Genomic DNA, 27,371 nt, shown 5'->3' with positions numbered 1-27,371 from the left:
TCTCTGTGGGCCTCTATTTCCTCACCAATAAAATGCAACTAGCACTCATTGCACAAGATTGTCACGAAGATCAAAGGGAGGGTGCATGTAATGACTAACCTATAATAAGCGCCCAATAAAGGTTAAAGACGAGCCGTCTCCTCCAGCCAGTGCCCTACCCCCCCACCCCGCGCGCCCACGTGCCTCGCGTAAATAAACTTGTGCGCATGCGCCAGGGCCCGGCGCCCATTGGCCCCGCGGCGCCGAGGTGGGCGGGACGCAGGGGTCCTGGCCGCGGGCCCCGCCGCCTGGTCCGTTGCTCCGCGCGTCTGTCGGTCGGTGCGTCGGGGCCGCCGGCTTCGCCTCGCCATGGCGCCCTGGCCGCAGCTGCTGTGCCTGCTGGGGCTGCTCCCGGGCGCCGCCCCGGCCCCCGCCGAGCCGCGGGCAGCGGGAGCTCAGGCCTGGGCGCGGCCGGCCCGGGAGCTGCTGGCGCCCGCACACTTCGCGCTCGAGATGTACAACCGCGGCCGGGCCCCGGGGCTGCGGGCCGTGCTGGGGGCCGTACGCGGGCGCGTCAGCCGGGTGAGGACGCGCGGGCTGCCGGGCCTGGTCCCCGGGATGGGGAGCGTGGGGGCCGAGACTTGGGGCGGGGTCTGGACGGCGGCGAGGCGCTCCTTTGGAGACTGGGAATGCGCTGGGGGACATGGGTGGGAGCCTGGGGCCTGAGATAGAGGGGCCGAGGAGGGCCTGCCTCACCGCTCCTCCATCCATCCAGGCGGGCCAGAGCTCCCTGTACTCCTTGGAGGCCACCCTGGAGGAGCCGCTCTGCAAGGACCCCACAGTGTGCCAGCTCCCGGTATCCAAGAAAACTCTAGTGAGTGATGGGGAGCCCGAGGGTTCCCCGCCCTTGGGCTCAGTCAAGCAGCAATTGGGATGGATGGTGGGTCCGCTCGGAGGTAGCAGCTACTCCGCCCAGAGGCACTTTCAAGGCCCCCAGGGCCAGAGACTAAGAAGCTTTAAAGAACTGGGGTCGGGGTGCCGTCACTGCGCTTCGGGGTGACTGCCTTGGGGACGGTCCTCGTCCAAAGAGCCTCTACCGCCTCTCGGCCAGCCCTTGTTCCCACCCTAACTCCATCCTGGCCTCTTTTCTCTCCAGCTCTGCAGCTTCGAAATCCTGGATGAGCTAGGGAAACGCATACTGCTCAGGCGGGACTGTGGCCCAGTGGATCCCAAGGTTACAGGTGCTGGGATAGCCCAAGGAGGCTGGGATAGCCCCGATACGGCTACATTCAGGAGTCAGCCTTGATTTCTTCTCTGTTCCCACCTGTCCAGATGACAGAGACGAGACCCTCAATTCAGTCCTTCCACTCTTGAACAAGAATCCCCTGCCCCAGGTGAGGAGCCCGTATCTGGAAAGCTCACGGCTGCCCAGGCTTTGTTTCCCTTCACCCAGGTGTAGGTCTCTCTAGTGAGGCTGAACTCTTTGCTAAAGCCCCTTCTGCCTTTCCAGGACTTTTCTGTGAAGATGGCTTCAATTTTCAAGAACTTTGTTACCACCTACAACCGGTCTTATGAATCAGAGGCGGGTGAGGACCCAGTTTCCCAGACCCCTGATCTGATTGGTTCTTCCCCAACTTGGTTTCTTGATGGTGGGGAGCGGGAGGACACAAGAAGCTCTGCATCCTCTCAGGGAGTCCTCAGTCCCCCAGTTCTTGTCAGCCTTCTGTTGTCTGGGCAGTCACCTCAAGTACCTGTCCTCCCTCATCTTCCTGTCAGAAGCTATAATACTCGTACATGGGAGACTGAGACAGGAGGAGGTCAGGTGTAGCAATTTATTGATACCCTCAGGAACTTAGCTGGGGGTGTAGCTCAGAGGTAGAATGCTCCTGGGTTCCATTCCCAGTACAGAGAGAGAAAGAGAGAGAGAGGGAGAGGGAGAGGGAGAGGGAGAGAGGAAACCATGGGCAGGGTGTGGTGGTGCACGTTTGTAATTCCCGTGCTCGAGAGGCTGAGACAGGAGGATTGCACAGGTTCGAAGCCAGCCTCAGCTACTTAGTGAGGCTCTCAGCAACTTAGTGAGACCCTGTTTCCAAATAAAATATAAAAATGGGTCTGGAAGTATAGCCCAGAGGTGGAAAGCCCCTGGGTTCCACCCCGAGTACCCCCCCAAAAAAAGAGAGAGAGACCATGGGCTTCTGTCCCTTTGGGCAGGCTAGGATGAGGCCATATTTTCTCTGTTGGAGGCCCTTTGATATGATGGCCTTGCCCAGTTTCCCCAGGTGCTGCCCATCAGACTCCATTTCATTTACTGCTTTCACACATGGAAAGTTATAGCTTCTGTGTGCCCCTTACTCTACCCCTTGTAGGTCTAGTTCTCCCCCCACCCCCAGTCCCACGGTTCCCTGTAATCCCAGTACTTGGGAGGCTGAGACAGGATGGCAGGTTCGAGGCCACCCTCAGCAACTTAGGCTCTCAGAAACTTAGACCCTGTTTCTAAATAAAATAAAAAATAAAAAGGGCTGGGGGTATATCTCAGAGGTAGAATGCCCTAGGTTCAATACCAGCAACACACGCACATGCGCGCGCACACACACACACACACACACACACACACACACACACACACCTGCTGCAGGCCTAATCCAGAGTCCGTTTATTCCCCCATGGGAAATACTGCTTTTCAGACCCAGACAGCCCTCCTTTTATGATCTGCCTGAGATCTGAGCCACTCCTTTCCTGCTCTTTGGCCCTCAGAAGCGCAGTGGCGACTGTCTGTCTTTACCAGAAACATGGTGCGAGCACAGAAGATCCAGGCACTGGACCGTGGCACAGCTCGGTATGGCGTCACCAAGTTCAGTGACCTCACAGGTAGGTGTGGCTAGAGCCCTGGTGGAGCCTGGGAGAGACAGGTCCTGCCCTCACCCCCAGGTACCTGGGGTGACTTAAAATACCCTGTCCTCCTCCCCACAGAGGAGGAGTTCCACACCATCTACCTGAATCCCCTTCTGCGAGAGGGCCTTGGGAAGAAGATGCACCCAGCCAAGCCCTTGGATGACCCTGCGCCACCCGAGTGGGACTGGCGGAAGGAGGGGGCCGTCACCAAAGTCAAGGATCAGGTGGGAGCCCTAGCAGTGAGGGGGAGGTGTGCACACTGCGGTGCTAGGGAAGGGACCAGCCCTGACGCTGCCCTTCTCTTGCAGGGCATGTGTGGCTCCTGCTGGGCCTTCTCAGTCACAGGCAACGTGGAGGGCCAGTGGTTCCTGAACCAGGGGACCCTGCTCTCCCTCTCCGAGCAGGGTGAGCATCCCACTCCACGTCCCGCCCCCAGCCCAGCCCCTCCGGAGGGCTCCTCAGGACCAGCCTTTGTCTCCTAGAGCTCTTGGACTGTGACAAGGTGGACAAGGCCTGCATGGGTGGCTTGCCCTCCAACGCCTACATGGCCATACAGAATTTGGGTACGCATTAGAGGGGTCAGAAGGGACTTTGGGCGCCACTTCTCCCTCTGCAAGAAGCCAGTTTATGAGGGAGAGAGGCATGCACAACTGGGTTCGGGGCTCAGTGCTAACCCTAATTAGCTGAAGACCTTGAACAAACCAGCCCTGGCAGAGCCTTACTTGTCTCATCTGTGAGATAGGGCTCCTCACGCGCACCTTGTGGGATTGCCATAAATGTCCAGTGGGAGACTATGGAGAGGTGCATGATGGGGCTGTGGTGGGGGCTTCACTGCTCGGAGGTCCATGTGTTGACAAGATGGTGGAGCTAGGCGGCAACACACCTGACCCCTGAGGGGAACGCTCAGCGGTGGACTGCAGGGGCAGGAGGACTAAGAGCCGAGGGACAGAGGTGGCTGGACAGAGCCTGGCCCTGGTGCCTGGCAGGGATATGGGCTGGATCAGGAGTGGACTCTCGGAGTGGACAAGCAGGCCGTAGTCAGGCTCCCGTGCAGGCTGGGAGGAGCCCTCTTCCCAGAGGCAGAAGCCGGAGCTGAGTCACCACTTTCCCACTTTGTCCTCACTGCTGCTCCCGCCTCTCCTGCCCCAGAATGCTCCAGGGCAGGGCTCATGCCCTGGGTAGGTGAGGAGATGAGACCCTGCAAGTAGGGGGCTCAGCACACACTGGCTGAGAGCGTGCAAGCAGATGATACGCAGTCAGCTCTTTCTCTCCCTGCCCGACCCGCTTCGCTCCCCAGGAGGGCTGGAGACCGAGGATGATTACAGCTACCAGGGCCACGTGCAGTCCTGCAGTTTCTCAGAGGAGAAGGCCAAGGTCTACATCAATGACTCCGTGGAGCTGAGCCGGAATGAGCAGAGTGAGTGCGGGGCAGAGCGAGGCCGGGCTGGGCCTGGGTGTGCACTGACGCCCCCCCCCCCCTTCTCAGAGCTGGCGGCCTGGCTGGCCAAGAGGGGCCCGATCTCCGTTGCCATCAATGCCTTCGGCATGCAGGTGAGGCTCTGCCCCCGCTCCGTCTCTCCCCACCTCTCCCTGGCTTTTCCTTGGAGCTGGCCCCCTCTTCTCCCCTCCAGTTCTACCGCCATGGGATCGCCCACCCGCTCCGGCCCCTCTGCAGCCCTTGGCTCATCGACCACGCTGTACTGGTTGTAGGCTATGGCAACCGTGAGTTCCACTGATGTCTGTTTGTCCATCTGCCCTGGGCCACAGGCAGGAGTTGGACAGCAGCCTCTCAGACCTCTGAGGGGGAATTGGAAGAGTACCTAGGAGCTCCGTCCTTCCCCCAGTCTCGGGGCGCCATCCCTTCCCTCTGCGGGTGGGAAAGCTGGGGCCTGGGAGGGGACTGTTACGCTAGAGGCAGGTGCCCTAGTTGTGACTGGTGTGGTGCCAGGTCTCCGAGGCTGGAGGCAGCCTCTCTTGCTTCGCTCCCTGCCTAGTCCCTATCACACAGTAGGCCCTGCAGATACTTGAAGGGTGTAAAGTGCTTGAGGCGCTGGTGGAGAATTAGGGGCCCTGACCTGGCTTTCTGCACCACTCTCCAGGCTCCAGCATTCCCTTTTGGGCCATCAAGAACAGCTGGGGCGCTGACTGGGGTGAGGAGGTAAGTCCCAGCCGTGCAGCCGCTGGCCCGTCAGCCTCTCTCCTGCCGGCGCACCCTCACCAAGCCACCCTCTCCCCCAGGGTTACTATTACTTGCACCGCGGCTCCGGGGCCTGCGGTGTGAACACCATGGCCAGCTCGGCGGTGGTGGAATGAGGAACGTGCTGGCGGGACCTGGTGCTGAGCGGAGCAGCCCCTCCCAGCCTGGCCTGCACGTCCGGGCCCCTCCCCAGGAGGCACAGCTGGCTGAGGGGCAGGCACTGAGCACCTCAGGGTGAGTGGGGGCACTGCCCCTACTTCTCTTCACCCCACTCCCACTCCGAAGTTCCCCACCATTGTTGATTGTGGTAGCTAGGAGGATCCTGGGGTGACAGGTGCCTTTGTGGAGGCCAGAGCTGGAGCGAGAACCTGGGCTTCGGTAAGGAGCAGGATGAGAATTCTCTCATCTCAAACCCAGCTCTGTCTGCAGCACACTCTGGTTTTCTGCCCTGGCTTTCCTGTCTGATACTAGAAATTTTCTGGTCCCCCTGGATTTGGAGACACTATCCCCTTACACATCCAGGAAACTTGTAACCACCCTTTCTCTAACAGCAATAAAGAGGTGTCCTGGTCCCCAGGGTGGTGAGTGCTCAGTCCCTGAGGACAAGGAAGGGTGCGGGGGCGACTGGTGGGTGATGGTGGAATAGCTGGTCCTCCTAGGGGCCTGAAGGCTCAGCTTCTCATCAGGAACCAAGAGGTGGGAAGAGCCCTTGGATGGATCTTTATTCAGAAACACTTGGCCAGCCGATCTCTGAGGCCCTGGAACTGGTGGGCAAATGTGATCAACCACAGGGAGAGGCCTTTTTCTGCTTTCTTCAGGAACCACAGGGTTGGGGTCAGAGGTCGCTCTCCCCGTAGAGGCCGCTGGAGAAGGCCACGTAGTCCAGGGCTCCAGCCGGAGCTCCAGCTCCCTTGTAGGGCACCATCCGTCGGATGCAGTACTCAGCCTGCTCTGCTGGGAGCTCCCGCCTCAGCTCCTCGGGGGTGATGTAGTTCTGGGGAAGAGAAGGCATTGAGGGCCACAGGTCCTGTGCCCTGCCCAGCCCACCAGCCCCTCCACAGCCCGGGGCTCACCTTGTCTCCTGCCAGGATCTTGAAGGAGGCGACAACTTGCTCAGCCGTGTCTGTTTCAGCTGTCTCTCTGGTCATGAAGTCAATGAAGGCCTGGAAGGTCACGACCCCAGCTGCGTTGGGGTCCACCATGGTCATGATGCGAGCAAACTCCACTTCCCCCTGTGGAGACAGGCCAGGCACTGTGCTCATGGGTGTTGAAGCCAGGAGGGCTTCCAATGTCCCTTCTGGGGCCTGTCCAGGCTTGGCTGGCACAACTCAGGTGACGAGGGTGCTCCCTTCCTTCAAAAGACCCCAGCCAGCCTGGCTTTAGGAAGTCCTTTGGGCTAGGCTAACACCTGCTTCCTGCCCGTGGCAGCACCCCTTTACTTGTTGGTCCTGATCTTTTTCTGGGGCCACAGCCCTCTGCAGTGCTGTTTCTCAGAAGTAAAAACAATGCAAGCTCAGCCCTTGGGGTCCCAGTTAGTTGGCCTCTCTGAGCCATGTGGGGGTAATGGGAAGCAGAGGGAATGTACGTGAAGGGGGAAGGCACGCAGTAGGTGATTAACACAACAGTGGCACTCCTGGAAGGGGGTTTGGGGTGCTCACCAGGTCATAGCCCATGGAGATGAGGCAAGCTCGGAAGTCGTCAGGCTCCATCATCCCATTCCGCTTCTGTGAAGGGAGGGGATGTCAGACTCCATCCCCAGACACCGTCGCTCCCCCATGTCTCTTATCCCAAAGGGCTGGGCCCCTACTGACCCGGTCAAAGTGGTTGAAGGATGCTTGGAACTCATTGAGCTGCTCCTGGCTCAGGCCCTTGGCGTCTCGGGTCAGTACCTGGTTCTCCACCTCGTTGATGGTGCGGGCGATGGAAGTGAGAAGCTGCTCCCAGCCCACACGGATGTGCTGGGGAGTGGAGACGGGCCAGTCGGTGGGTGGCCAGTGCCCAGCCACTATTCTGTTTCCTCTCAGCCTGCTGTGTGACCCTGGGCAAGTCCACCCCTCACTGGGCCTCTGTCTCTACCAGGAAGTTTTACCAAGTGACCCCCAGCAGCCTTTCCTACCTTAAAGTTTAATGGTTTATTATGGTTTTTGTTCTTTGTTTTGTGGATCTGGGGATAGAACCCAGGGGTATTTGATCTCTGAGCTACACCCCCTGCCCTATTTTTTATTCTTTATTTTAAATCTGGGTCTTACTGAGTTGCAAAGGGCCTCACTGAGTAGCTGAGGCTGTCCGTGAACCACAATCCTCTGGTCTCAGCCTCCCAAATGCTGGGATTATAAGCGTGTGCCACCATGCCCGGCTCTATTATGTTTTTTTTTTTTTTTTTTTTTTTTTTTTTTTTTAGAGGTACTGGGGATTGAACCCTGGGCTATCCTTCTGAACTACACCTTCAGCCCCATTTTTATTTTTTATTTTGAAACAGGGTCTCACTAAGTTGCAGAGGCCTCGCCAAGTAGCTGAGGCTGTCTGTGAACCATGATCTGCCTGTCTCAGATTCCCAAGTACTGGGATTACAAGCGTGCGCCACCACGCTCGGCTCACGTATTGAGCATTGGTTGGCCAGCCATGGCAAATCCTGGCCTGTGTCTAGACTTCTTTGAGACTCTGAAAAGGTCACTTTTTATCACTGGGTCTTGGATCCCTTTTGGTAAATGAGGGAGGGACCTTGCTAAGCTGAACTGGGGACCCTCCTGGGACAGATCTGTCCTGTCCAGCTGTGGACACCCCAGACTTCCTCAGCAGGCACTGCCTCCCTTTCTCTCCTGAGTGGGGAGGGACCCACCTCCATGCCATAGACAGTGTGCTTGTTGTCAAAGACCAGGCTCTCCTGTAGCAGCTGGTGGTCACCTTCCAGCCGGTCAATATTGCTCTTGTAGTTGATGATGTTCTGCTCCTGCTGCCGCAGCCCTGCCATCTGCTCCTCCAGGGAGCCGGCCAGCCCTGCCGCCAGCCGCCCCACTTCCTGCAGGGGTACCCAGGCAGGGTGAGGACTCCCAATGCCTTGTGGCCCAGCCTTGCCCACTCCTCCATCTAGACCCCACTCTGCAAGCCCTTACCTCCACCTTTGCCTGGATCCAGGGTCCCACGGCATTGGCCTGGGCTGCAAACTGTCGCCGGAGCCTTTCATTCACCTGCTGCCGGGCCAGCTCCTCCTGCAGCGTCTGGTCACGGCTGGGCACCAACTTTCGGACCTGGGAAGGAGAGTGGTTATGCCAAGGCCAGCCCTGGGGACTGGGAGAGGGCTTTGAGGGGAGAGAGGCCCCAGCCCCTCAAGCCTCAGCCTCGGTCGCCATGAGCTCTGTCGGACCATGTCGGCATGCTGTGGGGCAAGGCACTCAAGCTCTGTAGGCTCCAGCTTCTCGTTTGTAAAACAAGGCTGATGACGTCACTCATAACAGGTGTTTTTGTGAAAGATGCCCCCATTCTGATAGAATGCTGCTGTTGCACCCATACAGGTGAGGCTGTGGCAGGCAGGTGACCTGTCCCGTGCCATGTGGAGTCCGTGGCAGACCCACATCTGGAGGTGGACTGACTTCCCCATATCTTGGGACACCCCAGGTTCCATAGTGGATGTCATGCAGGAGGGAGTGGGCAGGGCTGCTGGCGGCACTGACCATGTCCCACTTGCTGTTGATGTCCTGTGGGCTGAGGGTAATGTAGGGATTGGTGGTTCTGGGCGGCAGCCCGTACGTTTGGCAGATCTTCTGGATCTCGCCCTGGATCCCCAGGATGGCGCCTCGCTCTCGGTCAGCCTCGGGCAGTGTTGCCTTGAACTGCTCATGTGCTGTCAGCAGGCTCTTGGGGCAACAGAAGGGAGGGTCAGCCAGCATTTCCCACTGAACCACAGGGGGCAGGGGCGGCAGCAGCGGTGTGCTGGGACCTCCCTCCTCCCAGCCCAGGTTTTCCTCCCAGGCACCCGCTTTCAAGTCGTCCCACTCCACGCCCTCCAGAACCACCCCACAGTGCCTGCACCCACCTGGGTCTCCTCCACCGAGTGCACCAGCCACACGTCCTGCAGGTCCTCCACTGCCCCGTCCAGCCAGTTGTTGAAGGGCGCTGCTCTGCGCGCAAACTCCAACTGCAGCTGGTCAACGGTTTCCAGGAGCTTCTCCATGCGCTAGGAGCCAGGGGACAGCGGGTCAGGTCCTTCCCTGCAGGGGGCCTGCCCCTTCTTGCTCCAGCTCCGGCGCAGCCCCCACCTCTAGCGCATCCCTCCTCTTCTGCGTCAGCGTGCCCAGGCTGTCCCACTGGTCGCAGATGGCCTGGCAGCGGCTGTTCACCGAGGCCGCCTCGTGGTAGTCCAGCTCACTGGAGGCAAAGAGTGTGGGGCTGGACCCTGACTGCCCACCCACTGGATGCCAGGCGAGGCTTGAGGGAGCCCGGGCAAGTGGAGGATAAACGGGGCCTTTCTAGAGGGGGTCCCACTGTGTTCCTGCAGGACCTGGGGACCGCGGGTCCTCAGTGCCAGTCCCTGGAGGTGCTTGGATGGAGGGGCGGGGCCTCGAGTTCCGGGGGCGGGGTTATCCGACAAGAGTCGCCGGCCAGATCAAGGCTGGTGGGGAGGTTTGGGGTGGCAGGCTGGGGTGAAGGGAGCGGTCAGTCTGTGAGGCAGGCCGCGGAGTGAGACGGAGCGCTAGTGAGGAAGTGTGGGCCGCAGAGGGGACGAGACGAGGACGGGGTTTCAGGAGGGCTGGAGCTAGTGGGGGCACGGGAAGACACCAGCACCCCGGCGGGATTACCCAGGGGAACGCAAGGGTCGGAGCGCCCTGAGGAGCTGGGCGGGGCGGGGCGGGGGCGGGGCCGGCCGCAGGCCACGCCTACTTGAGCTCCTGCGCCAGCGCGGCGATGTGCTCCACGCGGTCCTGGTGGGCAGCCAGGTCGCTCTCCAGGGCCTCGTGGCGCCGCAGCAGCGCCCGCACCTCCTGGAGCGAAGCCGACTCGTAGTCGCGTTGGTTCAGCGTCTCCTCCTTCCCTGCTCCGAGAGAGGCTCAGAACGGTCACCCAGCGGGGGCCGGGGCAGGAGCGCGGCTCGCGAGGGCGGTGAAGCCTGCCCGCCTACCCGGGGCGTGTGCTCTGAGACGCCGCCGGGTGATAAAGTGCAGCACCTGCCGCGCGGCAGCCCGCACCGTCCAGGCTGGCTCCGAGCGCGGTGCTGGGAACTACTTGGTCCCCAACTACCGCTCGGTTCCGTGAGCCCTGTGAGCCATGACCTGGTTTCTTCGTTCATCTACGTCTCCCCAAGGCTTGGCACTTGGCCCTTGATGAATACGTGTTGGATGAATGAATAATGAATGTAAAAGTACTTTGTGAATGAATAATTATCACAATGTTGTAAATAAAAGCCAGCATAATCATAACAGCTGAAGGCACCCTTTATTGCATGCCTGTGCTTGGTGTGTGTGTGTGTGTGTGTGTGTGTGTGTGTGTGTGTGTTACTGGGGATGGAACCCAGGGGCTTTCTACCTCTGGGCTACACCCTCGACCTATTATATATTTTATTTGGAAACAGGGTCTCACTACCTTACTGAGAGCCTCGCTAAGTAGCTGAGGCTGGCTTCAAACCTGTGCGCTCCTCCTGTCTCCGCCTCCCAAGTACTGGGATTACAAGGGTGCGCCACACGCCCTGCTCTGCCTGTGCATTTTGCAGAGGAGTTAACTGAAGGCTAGAGGCTCGGAGATCTCCCCAAGGTCACATAATCAGTGTCAGCTTAAGAATTTATTACATCAAACCATTGTTATTCATTATGTCCGTATCTGTTATTAGTGTTTGCTCCTTATTTTCAGGCAGGACTAACTCATTTGCAGGATCAAAATCTCTGACAGAATACTGAGTGAATGACTTTCCACAGAGTGGTATATTTAACTCATGCAATATTTTGCATTAACTGCCTTTGAGTATGACAGAGTGCTGTTAGGGTTAGGGACAAAGTCACCTTTGGACACCTGCTACACATAAATACAATGCTAAACAGCAGGTTAATCAGAAAAGACCTACAGAGGGCGGGAGCCTGGAGGAGGGTCCCGAGTTTACAGATACACTGTGAGGCTGTGCCTCAGCAAGTCAGGGTCTCCAGCTTCCTTGCGGGGCACCTGCTCCCGTCCTGTGCATTTTGCCAGGGCTCCGTCCCAGGAGAGGCTGCTGCCCCACGATCTGTACATACCCCGAGTCCAGGTTTCATGCAGGGAGGCCTTCTGCCGGAACTTCTCTGCCAGATGCTGGAGCCTCTGCAGGCGCCGGATCTCTGAGAGCAGCCAGTCCTCGTAGCCCTTTTCCACTTGCTCCAGCCCCTGCCACGCGTTGGCGATGTCCTGTGGGGCAGGCAGAAGTGTCCTCCATCACAGTTCACCCATCGTACGGATGGAAACACAGAGCCCGAGGCGACGCGGGGGCTCCTGGGCGGAGCGGGGTGCCACCCCCAGGCCTGGCCTGGCTCACCGAGACCAGCTTGCCCTCCGAGGGCATGAAGGCGGGCCGGTGGCTCAGCCGCAGCTTGGTCTGCAGCGTGTTGAAGTTGATCTCCAGCTGGCACTTCTCCTGAACTCGGGGTGGCTTGTGCAGGCGCCGGTAGTCCCGAAAGTCCTCCAACTTTCTCTGCATGGCGCTCATGCTGGGCTCAGCCACGCGGTTCTCCAGCCATGGGACGGTGCGGCGGATCCACTCCAGCAGCTGCCGGGCCCGGGCAGAGCACAGGGCTCTGAGCTCCCTGGCCAACTCAGCCACCCTGCCCACTCACTTCGGCTGTGGCCAGAGAGCCAGGCCTTAAGACGTGGGGGTGACTGTGCATGTGTGTGTGTGTTACTGGGGCCGGAACCCAGGGGCATTCTACCTCCAAGCCACATCCCCAGCCCTATTTTATTATTTGTTTTGAATTGATTGACCCAGAGGATTGAACCCAGAGGCATTCTACCTTTGAAGCACACCCCAAGCCCTATTTTTTAGTCTTTAATTAATTGATTAATTTTGCGGTACTGGGGATGGAACTCAGGGGCATTCTACCTCCGAGCTACATCCCCACCCCCTATTTTATTTTTAATTTTGAAACAGAATCTCACTGAGTTGCAAAGGGCCTCACCAAGTAGTTGAGGCTGTCCTTGAACCAAGATCCTCCTGTCTCAGACTCCCAAATGCTGGGATTATAAGCATGCGCCACCATGCCTGGCTTTTACTCTTTATTTTGAAACAGGGTTATCACCAAGTTGCGGAGGGCCTAAGTAGCTGAAGCTGCCCACTAATCTGTACTCTTCCTATTTTAGCCTCTCAAGTACTGGGATTACAAGCGTGAGCCACCACACCTGGCTATATTTTATTTATTAAATTAATTATTTATTGTGATACTAGGGAATGAACTCAGGGACATTCTACCTTTGAGATACACCCCAAATTAATTAATTAATTAATTTATTTATTTATTTGCAGTACTGGGGATGGAACCCAGGGGCATTTGACCTCCGAGCTATACCCCCAGTCCTATTTTTTATTCTTTATTTTGAAATAGAATCTCAGTAAGTTGTGGAGGGCCTCACTAAGTAGCTGAGGCTGGCCGCAAACCCAGAACCCAGATCCTCTTGTCTCAGCCTCCCAAATGCTGGGATTACAATCGTGTGCCACCACGCCCAGCTTTTGTTTTGTTTTGTTTTGTTTTGTTGCAGTGACAGACTTCACTTTACCAACGAACCACACCCGAGACCTTTATAATTTGGTAAGGAGCAAAGGGTCATGTGGCTGCCTACATACAGTGAATGAATGATGGGTGAATCTGGACGACCCGGGGCCTGGGTAGGCAGAGGGCAGATGATGTGTGGCGAGGAGCAGAGGGAGGCTGGGGGAGGCCAGGCCTACTCTGAGAAGAGGGAGGCTCTGCAGCTCGCGCTGGGGTTGGGAGGGCCAGCAGGCCCCAGTGGGGACAGCACAGAGGGGGGGCCGCTGGCCCCAGCCTCACCTCACTGGCCAGCTTCTCATACTCTTCCATGAGCTTCTCGTTTTCCTGGTTCACAGCCAGCACCTTGCAGATCCTGTTGGCAGCTGTCTCTGCCTGTGGTGGGGACGGGCAGCAGGGCTGGCATTAAGACCGATGGCCTGGGACATGCCCACCCCTGACTCAGTCTCCTGTAAAACCTTTAAGAACCCATGCAAACTGGCCATCGACGGATGGAGGGAGTACATCTCTTGGGTGGGGGGAGCTTCCAGGTTGGAGGCCTCTGCTCCCGAGCTCACTGGGCCCGAGTGTGTGCAGCTGGGACAGGAGCGCGCCCCACTGGCACCTCCAAGTGTTGGGCTGTCAGCAAGGCCAGGCCCCCCCTTACCTGCTCAGCCCCGGCGAAGGCGTGGTAGAAGCAGGAAACATAGGTCATGATGGCTTTCTCATCCGGCTTTGGAGTGTTCACGATGTCTGGGGGAGGGCGGCAGGGTGCATGCTGACCAGAGCCAGGGGTGGACAGCGGGGTCAGTCCCTCCCAGGCAGAGAACCCCTCAGGATGGGAGGGATGAAGACATCCAGTTGCCAGCTGCCAGGTACCCCCAAGCCCAGCATTTTTCTCATCCCCCAAGCCCTCTCTGACCACCCCAGGGCCGGGCGCCTACCCCTGGTGAGTGAGCAGACACCGCAGCCCTCGTGGGGGACCGTCCACACTGCCTGCTACTCCACCCTGCCGCTCTGTCTGTCTGCCCCTTCCCCAAGGCCATGAGCTCCTGAAGGCCAGAACCCATTCTCCATCAGGCGCCACACACAGTAAGTGCTCAGAAAATGTTTACTGCTAGCCGGGCGTGGTGGTACGTGCCTGTAACCCCAGTACTTGGGAGACAGAGGATCACAGGTTCGCGGCCAACCTCAGCAACTTAGCAAGACCTTTAGCAACTCAGTGAGATCCTGTTTCAAAATAAAAAAATAAAAATAAAAAGGACCAGGGTATAGCTCAGAGATAGAATGCCCTTGGGTTCAGTCCCCAGTACCACAAACACACACACACATGCACACAAAGGTTTTCTGCTCCATTGACTAAATGGCTTGCTCGAGCACAGAGACTAGAGGCTGAATGTGCCCCAGAAGAGCTGTCAGTCTTGGGGGACCAACATCACCACAATAACCCAGAAGACTGGAATCTGAGGCAGAGGGAGGAGCCGCTCTACAGAGGAGAGGCAGGAGAGAGCAAGTGAGGGCCAATTCCCAGCATCTCTATTCAAAGAAGGACTTATTTACTTATCTATTTGTAGCACTGGGAATTGAATCCAGGGCCATTGTAACTCCAAGCAACACCCCCAGCCCTGTTATTATTAATTATTAATTGTTATTTTTGTGGTACTGAGGATTGAACCTAGGGGCTCTCTATCTCTGAGCTATACCCCCAGCCCTATTTTTTATTTTTGGTTTTGTGTGTATGTGTGAGTGTGTGTACGTGTGTGTGTGTGTGTGTGTGTGTGTGTGTGTGTGTGGTACTGGGTCCATTCTACCTCCACGCTATACCTCTAGCCCTATTTTATTCTTTTTTTTTTGCAGTACTGGCGTTGGAACCCAGGGTCACTGTATCTCTGAGAGACACCCCAGCCCTATTTCTTAGTCTTTTTATTTATCTTATTTTATTTATTTATTTATTTATTTATTATTTATTTTTGCGGGTCTGGGGATGGAACCCAGGGGCATTTGACCTCTGAGCTACACCCCCTGCCCTCCTTTTTATTCTTTATTTTGAAACCGGGTCTCACTGAGTTGCAGAGGGCCTCACTAAGTAGCTGAGGCTGTCCACGAACCGTGATCCTCCAGGTCTCTGCCTCCTGAATGCTGGGATTATTTTACTTTTTATTTTTTATTTTTTATTTTTTGCGGGTCTGGGGATAGAACTCAGGGGCATCTGACCTCCGACTACACCCCCTGTCCTATTTTTTTTTCTTTATTTTGAAACCAGGTCTCACTGAGTTGCAGAGGGCCTCACTAAGTAGCTGAGGCTGTCTGCGAACAGCAATCCTCCAGTCTCAGCCTCCGAATTCTGGGATTACAAGCATGAGCCACCACGCCCGGCTAGTCTTTTTATTATTTATTCATTCGTTTATTTGTTTGTTTATTTATTTATTTATTTATGGTGGTCCTGGGGATAGAAACCAGGGGCCTTCTACCTCGGGCTACACTCCCAGACCTATTTTTTTTTTATATATTTTATTTGGAAACAGGGTCTCTTAAGCCAGTTGAGGCTGGCTTCGAACCTGCGCGATCCTCCTATCTCTGCCTCCCAAGTGCAGGGATTACAAGCCTGCGCCACCACGCCCGGCTTAGTCTTTTTATTTTTGAAACAGGGTCTCACTGAATTGCAAAGGGCCTCGCTAAGTAGCTGAGGCTGTCCCATGAACCACAATTCTCCAGTCTCAGTCTCCCAAATGCTGGGATTACAAGTGTGTGCCACCACACCTGGCTCCTATTTTATTTTTTATTTTGAAAACAGGCTCTAAATTGTGAAGGGCCTCACTAAGTAGCTGAGGCTAGCTGCAAACCTCTGATTCTCCTGTCTCAGCCTCCCAAATACTGGGATTAGAAGGGTGTGGCACCACACCTTGGCTCTTATTTATTTATTTATTTATTTATTTATTTATTTATTTATTTTTGCGGGTCTGGGGATGAAACCCAGAGCCGCCACCACACCCGGCTTTATTTTTATTTTGAAACCAGATCTCATCCTGATGATGAGTCTCACTGCTTGCTGAGGCTGTCCTCACACCTGCAATCCTCCCGTCTCAGCCTCCCAAGCACTGAGATTTACCCAGCCAAAGAAGGATTCATTCATATAATAAGCATGCTTACATATCTGGAGTGTGAAAAATGTATCAGCATGCTTGCTTTAAATTTTAATTTCTCTGATTAAGGAGGTTAAACATAGTTGATTAGCCGGGCGCGGTGGCGCACACTTGTAATCCCAGTACTTGGGAGGCTGATACAGGAGGATCGCACAGGTTCGAAGCCAGCCTCAGCAACTTAGTGAGGCTCTCGGCAACTTAATGAGACCCTGTTTCCAAATAAAATTAAAATAGGTCTGGGAGTGTAGCCCGGTGGTAGAAAAGCCCCTGGGTTCCACCCCCAGTGCCACAAAAAAATAAAATAAAATAAAATAAATAAACATAGTTGATTAACCATTAGGTTTTCTTTTCTGTAAATAATCTATACCCTTTGCTCACTGCCCACCTTGTCATTTGTGGTTTTGTTTTCGAAGACAGAAATCTATTGCTTATCACATGGAGCAAAATATTTTCCACTATTTTTCTGGTACTGAGGGTTGAACACAGAGATGTTCTAATGCTGAGATACACGCCAGCCCCCCCTTTTTGCAGTACTGGGGATTGAACCCAGGGGCATTCTACATCTGAGCCACACCCCCAGCCCTACTTTTTATTCTATATTTTGAAACAGACTCACTAAGTTGCAGAAGGCCTCACTAAATAGCTGAGGCTGGCCTCAAACTGTCTCAGCCTCCCAAGTACTGGGATTACAAGCTTGTGCCACCATGCCCGGCCGTCCTTTTTATTTTGAAACAGGGTCTCATAAAGTTATGCGGTTCTCACTAAGCTGGGACAGGAGGGAGGGCTCCTGGAGAAGTGGTGGTGGCAGGAACGATGACCAGGAGTGCGGTTGGGGACACAACCTCCAGGCAGGAGAAGAGAGCGGGGCACAGGCGGGCAGCCAGCCAGCGCCATCCAGGACAAAGCGGAGACCTCGCCTGGCGAGGCTGGCTCACCTTCGGCGTCCAGCATCTTGGGGATGTCCAGGTATTTCTCCGCCACTTCGAAGGCAGTGTTCAGGTTGCCGACGGGGTCGTCCTAGATGGTGTACGGGACAGAGCTGAGAGGTGAGTTGAGGCTGAGGCCAGGGGTTGGGGCCGGGGGTGGCAGAGACCCACCTTGCGCAGCTTGGCGTAGTCGATGAGGTCGGGCCGGTGCCGGTGGATGAGAGCGCAGAGGGCCAGGCCGTCCTTCCAGCTGGACAGAGAGGAGGGGCGGTGAGGCTGTGCGCAAGCCAGGCCGGCCTTGTCTGTAACACGGCGCACGCCTTTGCCTGGCACACCAGCACCTCACCATTCCATCACACGCCTATGCTGAGGCCAGACCACACACTGTGTGCTCTCTCTCTCTCTCTCTCTCTCTCTCTCTCTCTCTCTCTCTCTCTCTCTCTCTCTTCCTTTCCTTCCTTTCCTTTTCTTTCTTTCTTGCAGTACTGGGGATGGAACCCAGGGGCGTTCTACCTCTAAGCTACACCCCCAGCCCTATTTTTTCTTCCTTCCTTCCTTCCTTCCTTCCTTCCTTTCTCTTTTAGTGCGGTTCTGGTTCCTTCCTTCTTTTCTTTCTTTCCTTCTTTCTTTCTTTCTTTCTTTCTTTCTTTCTTTCTTTTCTTTCTTTCTTTCTTTCCTTCTTTCTGCGGGTCTAGGGATGGAACCCAGTAGCATTTGACCTCCAAGCTACAACCCCTGCCCTATTTTTTTGTTTATTTTTTATTTATTTTTTTGGTGGTACTGGGGTTCTTGGAAGCCCTTCTACCTCCAGGCTACACTCCCAGGCCTATTTTTTAAATATATTTTTTATTTGGAAACAGGGTTTCTTAAGCCAGTGCGGCTAGCTTCGAACCTGTGTGATCTTCCTGTCTCCGCCTCCCAAGTGCGGGGATTACAAGCGTGCCCACCACGCCCGGCTCCTTTTATTCTTTTTTATTTTTCTTTTTTGGTGGTACTGGGGGTATACTCCCAGACCTTTTTTATATTTTATTTGGAAACAGGGTCTTACTAAGTTTCTGAAAGCCTCACTAAGTAGCTGAGGCTGGCTTCGAACCCGTGTGATCCTCCTGTCTCAGCCTCCCAAGCACAGGGATTACAAGTGTGCACCACCACGCCCAGCTATTCTTTATTTTGAAAACAGGATCTCACTAAGTTGCAGAGGGCCTCACTAAGTAGCTGAGGTTGGCCATGAACCGTGATCCTCTTGTCTCAGCCTCCCAAATGCTGGGATTACAAGTGTGCACTGTCATGCCCGGTATATATACTTCCAGACATATTATATATTTTATTTGGAAACAGGGTCCTGCTAAGTTGCTGAGAGCCTCACTAAGTAGCTGAGGCTGGCTTCAAACCTGTGTGATCCTCCTGTCTCAGCCTCCCAAGTGCTGGGGTTACAAGCATGCGCCACCACACCCGGCTCTTATTTTTTATATCGAAATAGGGTCTCACTAAGTTGCAGAGGGCCTAACTTACTGAGGCTGGCCTTGAAACCTGTGATTCTCCTGTCTCAGCTCACAAGTACTGGGATTACAGGTGTGAGCCACCATGCCCTTCTTTTTTTTTATTTATTTTTTTATTTTGAGACAGTCTCACTCAGTTGCCCAGTATCTTGCTAAGATGCCGAGGCTGGCCTGGACTCTGCAATCCTCCTGCCTTAGCCTCCCAAGTACTGGGATTACAGATGTGCACCACCACACTGGACAAGAACAGACCAAATTCTAGAAGCCTCTGGCCTCTGGGCTCTCTCTGGCGGAACCCTTCCCGCGGATGTCTCCAAGGCTCCCTGCTTCAGGAATCCTCTAACTCTTCTGAATTTGGTTCCATTCAACTCAGTAAGGCCAACATCAACAGAGGCCTGCTGCACGTACACACTGGTTTGAGAACCTAGTTGTGACCCCTCCCTCCCTCAGGTTTGGGGACAGAGTGGAAGATGCTGGGGGGTGGGGGGCAGCTGGGTCCCCTCAGCGACCAGCAAGGGCTCCTCCCGGGGCACTCGTGCTGACCCAACAGACCTGGTGTGGAAGTTCTGCACGTTGACGTTGCGGTAGGGCGCCGTCTTCCGCTGGCACCACAGCAGCAAGCCCTCCTTGGCTGAGGTTTCTGAGTGGCCAAGAGGTGTGAGCATTCGTTGCAAAGGGGGTGGGGCCTCCCACCCTCACCCCTCCCCACTGCCCACCTTCCACTGAGATGTCCTGGATGGCAAAGCGGAGGATGATGGTCCAGATCATGCCCAGGGTCATCTTCAGGTTCCCGTCCACGATCTCTGCAAGGAACAGGCTCTGGCTGGCACTCATACACCGTCCAGCCGCTCATCCCCTGACCCTCGTTCTCGACCCTCGTTGGCCTAGCAGGTGCTCCATAGACATCAGTTATTATTATTAATTATTATTATTATTAAACTGGGCTGGTAATGGAGATTGAGCCCAGAGGCAGTCTACCTTTGAGCTACATCCCAACCCTATTATTTATTTATTTTATTATTTTATTTATTCATGTATTTATTTATTTTTTTGCTGCAATGGGAATAGAACCCAGGGACAGTCTACCCTCTGAACTATAGCCTCAGTCCTAATTTTTTATTCTTTTTTATTATTATTAATTTATTTATTTATTTTGCAGTACTGGGGATGAAAGCCAGGGGCATTCTACCTCCAAGTTACACACCCAGCCTTATTATTATTTTTTTTGTGTGTGTGGGGGTCTGGGGATGGAACTCAGGGGCATTCGACCTCTGAGCCACACCCCTTGCCCTGTTTTTTATTCTTTTTTTTTTTTTTTTTTTTGGTGGTACTGGGGTTCCTGGAAACCCTTCTACCTCTGGGCTACACTCCCAGACACCTATTTTATATATATATTTTTGGAAATAGGGTCTCTTAAGTCAGCAAGGCTGGCTTCAAACCTGCGCGATCCTCCTGTCTTCACCTCCCAAACGCTGGGATTACAAGCGTGCGCCACCACGCCCGGCTATTCTTTATTTTGAAACAGGATCTCACTAAGTTGCGGAGGGCCTCACTAAATAGCTGAGGCTGGCTGCGAACCTGCAACTCTCCTGTCTCAGCCTCCCATGTGCTGGGATTACAGGTGTACACCACCACGCCCAGCTCTGTTATTTTACAATGATTCACTGAACACCTCCTAGGCACCAGGCGCTTTGGGTGCATTTGCTCCCCTCAGCCTCTCCTTGAGGCCGGGGTGGTTACGCCCGTTGCGGAGATGAGGAAACTGAGGCTTGTGGAGGTGGCCTGTGACGTCAGGAGAGCCCCCCTCTCCGCCCAGTCCCCTGGTGCCCTCCTCACCCTCAGCACCGATGGACACCAGCTTCACCCCCTTGCTGGCAATGAAGTCCAGGGCCTTGTTGACGTTGGCGATTTTGTGGAAGCGCATCTTGCCTTTGTCGGGCCGGGGCAGCCTCTCTCCTAGGTATAGGAGCAGAGGTCAAGGGTGAAATTCAGGAGCTGCACTGAACATTATCTCTCCCCCACCACCCACTAAGTCCCCTCCATCACTTTGGTCTGGGCCCCCCGGGGTCTGAGGCCCTGGGCACCCGTCTCACCTCACCTGAGATGACCTCCAGCAGCAGCATGAGCTTGAGGCCATTGCGGAAGTCCTCCTCGATGTTCTCAATCTGCGTGCCCGCCTTGCGCAGGTGCGAGTTGCACCAGGCTGTGAAGGTCTGAGGGCGGAGGACAGTGCTCAGACGCAGGACCAGGTCTGGGAGGCAGGCCACCATCTCAGAGCCCCAGGCCCTGAATTCAAGTCCCAGCTCAGGCCCTGCCTTGCTGTGCACCGTAGGCCAGTCCCTTTCCCTCTCTGAGCTTTAGCTCTCATGGGAGGAGAAAAATGGGATCTGGGCCCCATGCAGGTCCCAGTTGGGACTTGAGGTACCCTGTTGCCAGACCCCAGCCTTGGCTGGTCTTAAACACTGGAAGGGAGCTTAGAAAAGCCCCAAAGCATGAGTTTCTCTGAGGTGTAGGGACCAGCCCAGGGAGTTATAGCCTTTCTTTTTCTTTTCTTCCTTTCTTTTTTTCTCTTCTGTTTTCTTTTTATTTTATTTTTTGCAGTACTGGGGATGGAACCCAGGGGCATTGTACTTCCGAGCTACACCCCCAGTCCTATTATTTATTCTTTTTATTTTACTTATTTATTTATTTGCAGCTCTGGGGATGGAACCCGGAGCATTTGACCTCTGAGCTACACCCCCTGCCCTATTTTTTATTATTTATTTTTGAAACCAATTCTCACTAAGTAGCTGAGGCTGTCCGCAAACTGCAATGCTCCGGTCTCAGCCTCCTGAATGCTGAGATTACAAGCGTGCTCCACCACTCCAGCGAGGCTGGCTTCGAACCTGCGCAACCCTCCTGTCTCTGCCTCCCAAGCGCGGGGATTACAAGTGTGCGCCAGCACACCCGGCGTCTTCTTTTTATTTTTATTTTTTTTGAAACAGGCTCTCATTGAGCTGCGAAGTGCCTTGCTAAATAGCTGAGGCTGTCGGCAAATCACAATCTTCCAGTCTCAGCCTCCAGAATGCTGAGATTACAAGCGTGTGCCACTACACCTGGCTTTTTCTTTCTCTCTCCCTCTCACTCTGTGTGTGTGTGTGTGTGTGTGTGTGTGTATGTGTGTGTGTGTGTGTGAGAGAGAGAGAGAGAGAGAGAGAGAGAGAGAGAGAGAGATATGATTGGGGATGAACTCAGGAGCATTCTACCTTTAAGGTACACCTCCAGCCCTATTTTATTCTTTAATTTGCATAGGGCCTCTGTAAATTGCTGAGGCTGGCTATGAACTGCAATTGTCTGGTCTCAGCTTCCCACGTACTGAGATTACAAGCATGTGCCACCGTGCCTGGCTGAGTTGTGGCCTTTTTAAACTCCGGAATTTTGTATGGAAGCACCCACCACCCCAGGTTGTGGACCGGCCTCCAGGGAGCACTGTGCAGGCCGTGGGGAGGAGTCTGATGAACACTCAGGACAGCCTGACCTGGTTTCTGGAGGTGACAGTCTCCCCCCAACTCAGCCTCAGTCTCCATCTGATATGGGGGGCGGTGCATGGCTATGTGTGTTGGGGATGGGGCGACCTGGAGCCTGGTGCACAGGTTTCTACCAACCTATCAAGCTTCCAGGCCCTGAGCATTGCCATTAGCTATGGAGTCTTGGCAGATTCCGTGGTTGGCTCCAATCCCAGCAGAACCTCTCACTCTCCCTGATCTGGGCTGGGGCTGTGTCTCGCCTTTGTATAATCAAGGGGTCAGACTCCATGAAGTCTAAGGTCCTTCTTCCAACCTGGCAGGACTCTGGGAATCCAGAGTATTCCTACAGCACAAACTACACCCTCCTGGGAGGTGGCCTGGAAGCTCTTGGGAATCCTTGCCTTTGGTCAGCTTTCCAGATGCCCAAATACTTTTTGCAAGGTGATGCTTTAAATACTCAAGGGGCTGTGGTCGCTGAAGGAAGGGAGCGAGCTTCCTGTCAGCAGAGGTGTAGAAGTGCTACTTAGTGCTACTTGATGGGGGTCTGAGCACCGGAGAGGGCATTTATTCTCGGCAGTTCTTTCTAACCCTGGAGTCTGGGTCTGGTTAGTCTGCAGGCAGGGAAGGATGAGCTGAACTGACTTTATTTATTTATTTATTTTTGGTGGTACTGGGGATGGAACCCAGGGGCTTTTCTACCTCCGGGCTATACTCCCAGACCCTTTTTATATTTTATTTGGAAACAGGGTCTCACTAAGTTGCTGAGAGCCTCACTAAGTAGCTGAGACTGGCTTCGAACCCTCCTGTGCGATCCTCCTGTCTCAGCCTCCCAAGTGCGGGGATTACAAGTGTGCGCCACCACACCCGGCCCGACTTTGTTTTTTAATGGTCCTGAGAATTGAACCCAGGAGCATTCTACCTCTGAGCTACACCCCCATCCTGATTTTACTTTTCATTTCTAAACAGAGTCTTATTTGGTTGCTGAGAGCCTCTTTTTTTGTGTATGTGGCACTGGAGATGGAACCCAGAGGCCTTCTACCTCCGGGCTACACCCCCAGACCTATTTTGTATTTTATTTGGAAACAGGTTCTCACTAAGTTGCTGAGAGCCTCACTAGGTAGCCGAGGCTGGCTTCGAACCTGCGCGATCCTCCTGTCTCAGCCTCCCAAGTCCTGGGATTTCAAGCGTGCCCACCACGCCCAGCTCTGAGAGCCTCTTGAAGTTGCTGAGCCTGTCTTAGAACCTGCGATCTTCCTGTCTCAGCCTCCCAAGTCCTGCTTGGAACTACAGATGTGCACTGCACACCTGGCTTCAGACAGGACTCTTAATGAGATGAGGTCCCTGGCTAAGGGAGTTCCTGCAGTCCGTCAGGCACGAGGATGACCCATGGGAGGTACAGCCACCATCAGGTGGGGGCCTTTGAGAGGACTCCCAGGAGTCCAGCCTGCGTTGGAAGAGCAGAGACTACGCAGACAGGCGAGGGCAGTCCAGGCACCACCACCGGGGCAAGCGCTCAGTGAGAAACAGTTGGTGCGTCTGTAGGACTACAGATTTCTGGGCAGTGTTGGAAGGAAGCTGGGGGTTTTGGGGTATCAGCAGTGAAAGGCAGGCCAGAGGGGCGGTGAGGGCCAGGTCATGCATGACCTTGGGTGCTAAGCTTGAGAGCTTGAACTTGGTCCTGAGAGCCAGAGGGAGCCAGGCAAGAGGGAGGTGCGCAGAACTGTATTTGAGAACGCTCGTTCTGTTGGCAGTGGAGACCAGAGGCCTGGAAGAGTAGCAGGAGCAGCAAGGAGGGGTGGCAGGGATGGGAAGAGAGGGGAAAGGTGTCAGCGAGGGGCCGGGAGCGATCAGGTGAGTGACATAGAGGCAGGGGCTTTGTCTCTTGATGATTCTGGGCTCTTAAAACAGCACTGGCTTGTCTAGTGAGATGGCACACGCCTGAGATCCCAGCACTTGGGAGGCTGAGACAGGAGGATCTCAGGCTCGAGGCCAGCCTCAGCAACTTATTGAGGTCCTCAGCAACTTAGTGAGGCTCTGTTTCAAAAAAAAAGGGCGGAGCCGGGCATGGTGGTGCACACTTGTAATCCCAGTACTTGGGAAGCTGAGACAGGAGGATTGTGCAGTTCGAAGCCAGCTTCAGCTACTTAGTGAGGCTCTCAGCAACTTAGTGAAACCCTGTTTCCAAATAAAAAATATAAAATAGGTCTGAGAGTGTAGCCAGAGGTAAAAGGCCTCTGGGTTCCATCCCCAGTAACACACACACACACACACACACACACACACACACACACACACACTAAAAATAAAAAGGGTGAGGGGTGTAGCTATAAAGTAGGACCTCCCCTCTGCCCACCCAGGTTCAATCCCCAGTATCCCCCAAGAAAAAGATTTTGGGTGAAGTTGAAGGAAGCAAACCCAGGAAGGAGGAAGCAGGGGTGCTCCAAACCCACATGAGGCCCTGGGGTAGAGGAGTCACTGGCGAAAAAGGGAGCACGGAGGAGCAGGAATGGGGCAGGGCCAAAGCAGACCACAGGATCTTTCTCCTCTCTCCTCTCCTCTCCTCTCCTCTCCTCTCCTCTCCTCTCCTCTCCTCTCCTCTCCCCTCCCCTCCCCTCCCCTCCCCTCCCCTCCCCTCCCCTCCCCTCCCCTCCCCTCCCCTCTCTCTCTCTCTCTCTCTCTCTCTCTCTCTCTCTCTCTCTCTCTCTCTCTCTCTCTCTCGTCTATCTGCAGATGGAACCCAGGGCATTTACCTCCAAGCTACACCCCCAGCCCTCTTATCTATTCTTAATTTTGAAACAGGGTCTCACTGAGTTGCAAAGGGCCTCACTAAGTAGCTGAGGCTGGCCGCAAACTGCAGTCCTCTGTCTCAGCTTCCCAAGTACTGGGATTACAAGCGTGCGCCCCCATGCCCAGCCAGGATGTTTATTTCAACCTTGTGATAAATAATGGTGGTAAGAGACGTTGATTGATTTTCAGAGCATCAGCCCTGGGCAGCTGTCAGACAATGAGGTGGGTGGCTGTCAACTGGGGTGAAAGGATGTTCCTGATATTTTAAGTGACAGGGTCAGACATAGCCTGGCCTGTTTCATGTGAGGGGCAGCTGGTCCTGGTTCTGGGCGAAGCCTGGGTGGCGGGAGGGGGACAGGAGCGGTTACAGAGCAGGTGGCAGCTGGAGCCAGGGCAGGGATGACCTCACTGGGCGATTGCAGAACCCAGGGAGCACAGCCATGCTTGGGGCAGGTGCAGGGGGAGCCTGGAGGAAGGCATGCCACCCGGGCACCCCCAGCTAAGTCAGCTCAGCCTCCTGCACCTCGGGGTCGGCTGACCCAGCGGAAATGCTCTGATTCGTAATTCTGGGATTCTCAGATCCTGCACATCCCTCTGGGCACCAGGGTTCCCTGGCCTTTCCTGGAGTCATGCGCTGTTGGCACTCAGCTGGAGCCCGTGACCTCACGGTGCTCCTTACCCCTGGCCTGCCAGTCCTCAAATTCTTCTCACTCAGGCTGGGATCATTTTCTCAGCAGGGAACCCAGGTGTCCTGCCCCCTCCACCCGGGAAAGTCTGGGAGTGAAAATAGTTCCGGGGGGGGGGCTGGAGTGCCCAACCAGGCTGAGCCTGGGCAGCAGCTGCCCCATGCCCCCCTCGAGCTCCCCCAAGGTGCTGCCTCAGCACGAAATGCCCATCTGGCCGGAGGGTCAGGTTACTAGTAAGGGGACCCGGGGCTCCCCTCCTTCTGGACCTGTAGCCTTTTCAGCAGACTCAGGCCCCCGAGGCAGGGAGGGGTGATATGGGAAGGGGTGGGGGTGAGGCAAGGGATGAGACCTTTACTTAGCTTGGGGGCCCTGTTTCACGACAGCATTTGACTTGGGGCCTGTCACTGTCCCTTCCTGGGCTTCGGTTCCCTCAACTGTCAAATGAGATAGAGTGACTCTGGCTGGACCCCACCCCCCCAGAGGATAAGGAACAGAGGGAGGGTGGGGTCTGGGATGGTCCTCCGCCCATACTCCTGGGTCCACTTTGTGTTTGGCTTGTTTCCCTCCGGGTGGGATGAACAGGAGAGAAAGATGATTTTCCTCAGCCCCCAGCCCTCAACTTGGCTCTCCTGACCTGTGCACAACTCCTTTTTGCCAGCAGAATTGGGGCGGTGGGCCCAGGGGAACGAGCCCGGAGCTCTGCCTCTCTTCTTTCCCTGGGGTCCGCATAGGGCCGGTGGGCAGGACCAGGGGTGGGCATTCTAAGTTACAGTCAGGCTCCGCGCCTGACCTGCAGAGATGCCGGGACAACCGTCTAGCCTCCCAGGCCTCGGCTTTGCCGTCGGGAGATGGGTGAGAACTCACTTTCCGCTGCTGCTTCTCCCAGGCCGGGTCCAGCAGTAGGTCGCGGTCCCAGTCCTCCTCCTGCTCCATGTACTCGCCCCCGCCGCCCACGAAGGCCCCCTCCCCGGCCCCCAGGCCCTCGGGCTGCATCACCATCATCATCTCGCTGGGGCTCCCGGCTCCGCTCCGTGCTCCTGGACACTCGGCCCCTTTAAGTAGGGCCCAGCCCAGCCCCAGATCGGATTCACACTAAATATGGGGGTGGTGGGTGGGGCCGGATAGGGGACGCTGCCCGGGAGCTAGGGAGTGCGGAATTGGGGGAATTGGGAGACCCTGGGGTAGAGTTCCCGGTGCAAATCCCAGGTTCACGTTTCAGCTCCAGGCTTGGGCGCTGAGTTGCCTTGGGAAAGACACGGGCCCTTTCTGTTTCCTCCTCGGTAAAATAGAGGTGGTAATATCGGTAGTGGGTGCAGACCTCGCTAAAGGCTGCCCTCCCGGCCTCCTCATGGTCCTCTGGTAGTGCTGCGGGGCAGGGACAGAGCCCTAGCCTCCTTTTGCAGTCAGAAACGCGAAAGCTCTGAGCTGCTTTGAGAGTTTTCTAGGGTGATGAAGAGAGACACCTGAGCCCGGAGTGGTGGCTTACGCCTGTAAGGCCGAGACAGGGGCATTGCAAGTTCGAGGCCAGCCTCAGAAACTAAGCGAGCTGCCCAGCAACTTAGCGAGACTGTTAAAAATAAAATAAAATAAAATAAAATAGGTCTCAGAGGTAGAATATCACTGGGTCTAAAACCCAGTACCAAAAAAAAAAAAAAAAAAGAAGAAGAACAGAGACACCCGAGCATAGGAAGGGACGGCGAGCCAGCTGGATAGGCCTGGACAGAGCTATTAATATCGGGGCGGCTGCGGGGTGGTGGGGGAGAATGTGCTGAGCCGGGAAACCCCGACGCCACCGGGGCGCAACTCAATCCTCTGGGCTGCCTGGCCTCAGCCCCAGAAGGCGGGGCCTCAGCTGGAGGGGCGGGGCTTCTGCAAACAGGCGGGGTGGTGACTTCGCTGTCACCTGGACTCTATCGCCAACTGGATTCCGAGCAGTCCCTTACCCATTCGGTCGACCAATCAACTCTCTCCATATGCGGCCCCTCCCTCCAAGTCTTGAGTTCACCGCCCTCCTCCGAGCTCCTATTGGTCGCCTTAGATGTCCGTCCGCCGCTATTCCCAC

General features: G+C 55.3%; 2 protein-coding genes across 2 annotated transcripts; one reads left to right on the top strand and one right to left on the bottom strand.

The window, feature by feature from the left end:
- Positions 1 to 348: 348 nt before the first annotated feature.
- Positions 349 to 5,184, top strand: CTSF (cathepsin F; the record flags this gene model as incomplete). The annotated part of the gene is made up of 14 exons (XM_080693493.1): positions 349 to 561; positions 755 to 853; positions 1,136 to 1,220; positions 1,312 to 1,373; positions 1,490 to 1,565; positions 2,734 to 2,847; positions 2,950 to 3,095; positions 3,180 to 3,276; positions 3,354 to 3,434; positions 4,169 to 4,288; positions 4,358 to 4,422; positions 4,503 to 4,593; positions 4,971 to 5,029; positions 5,110 to 5,184. The coding sequence occupies 14 exons, from the start codon at positions 349 to 351 to the stop codon at positions 5,182 to 5,184; spliced, it is 1,383 nt and encodes a 460-aa protein (XP_080549619.1).
- Positions 5,185 to 5,903: 719 nt separating this feature from the next.
- Positions 5,904 to 26,314, bottom strand: ACTN3 (actinin alpha 3; the record flags this gene model as incomplete). The annotated part of the gene is made up of 21 exons (XM_080717233.1): positions 5,904 to 6,062; positions 6,142 to 6,300; positions 6,727 to 6,792; positions 6,880 to 7,026; positions 7,908 to 8,087; positions 8,182 to 8,316; positions 8,740 to 8,922; positions 9,102 to 9,242; positions 9,325 to 9,433; positions 9,947 to 10,097; positions 11,287 to 11,434; positions 11,562 to 11,792; positions 13,066 to 13,158; positions 13,430 to 13,515; positions 16,841 to 16,922; positions 17,003 to 17,081; positions 18,883 to 18,970; positions 19,047 to 19,133; positions 20,167 to 20,286; positions 20,429 to 20,543; positions 26,174 to 26,314. The coding sequence occupies 21 exons, from the start codon at positions 26,312 to 26,314 to the stop codon at positions 5,904 to 5,906; spliced, it is 2,700 nt and encodes an 899-aa protein (XP_080573359.1).
- Positions 26,315 to 27,371: the final 1,057 nt, after the last annotated feature.

Source organism: Muscardinus avellanarius (assembly GCF_963383645.1).
Source record: "Muscardinus avellanarius genome assembly, chromosome: 1".
NCBI lineage: Eukaryota > Metazoa > Chordata > Mammalia > Rodentia > Gliridae > Muscardinus > Muscardinus avellanarius.
This window is presented reverse-complemented; position numbering and strand designations above follow the sequence as displayed.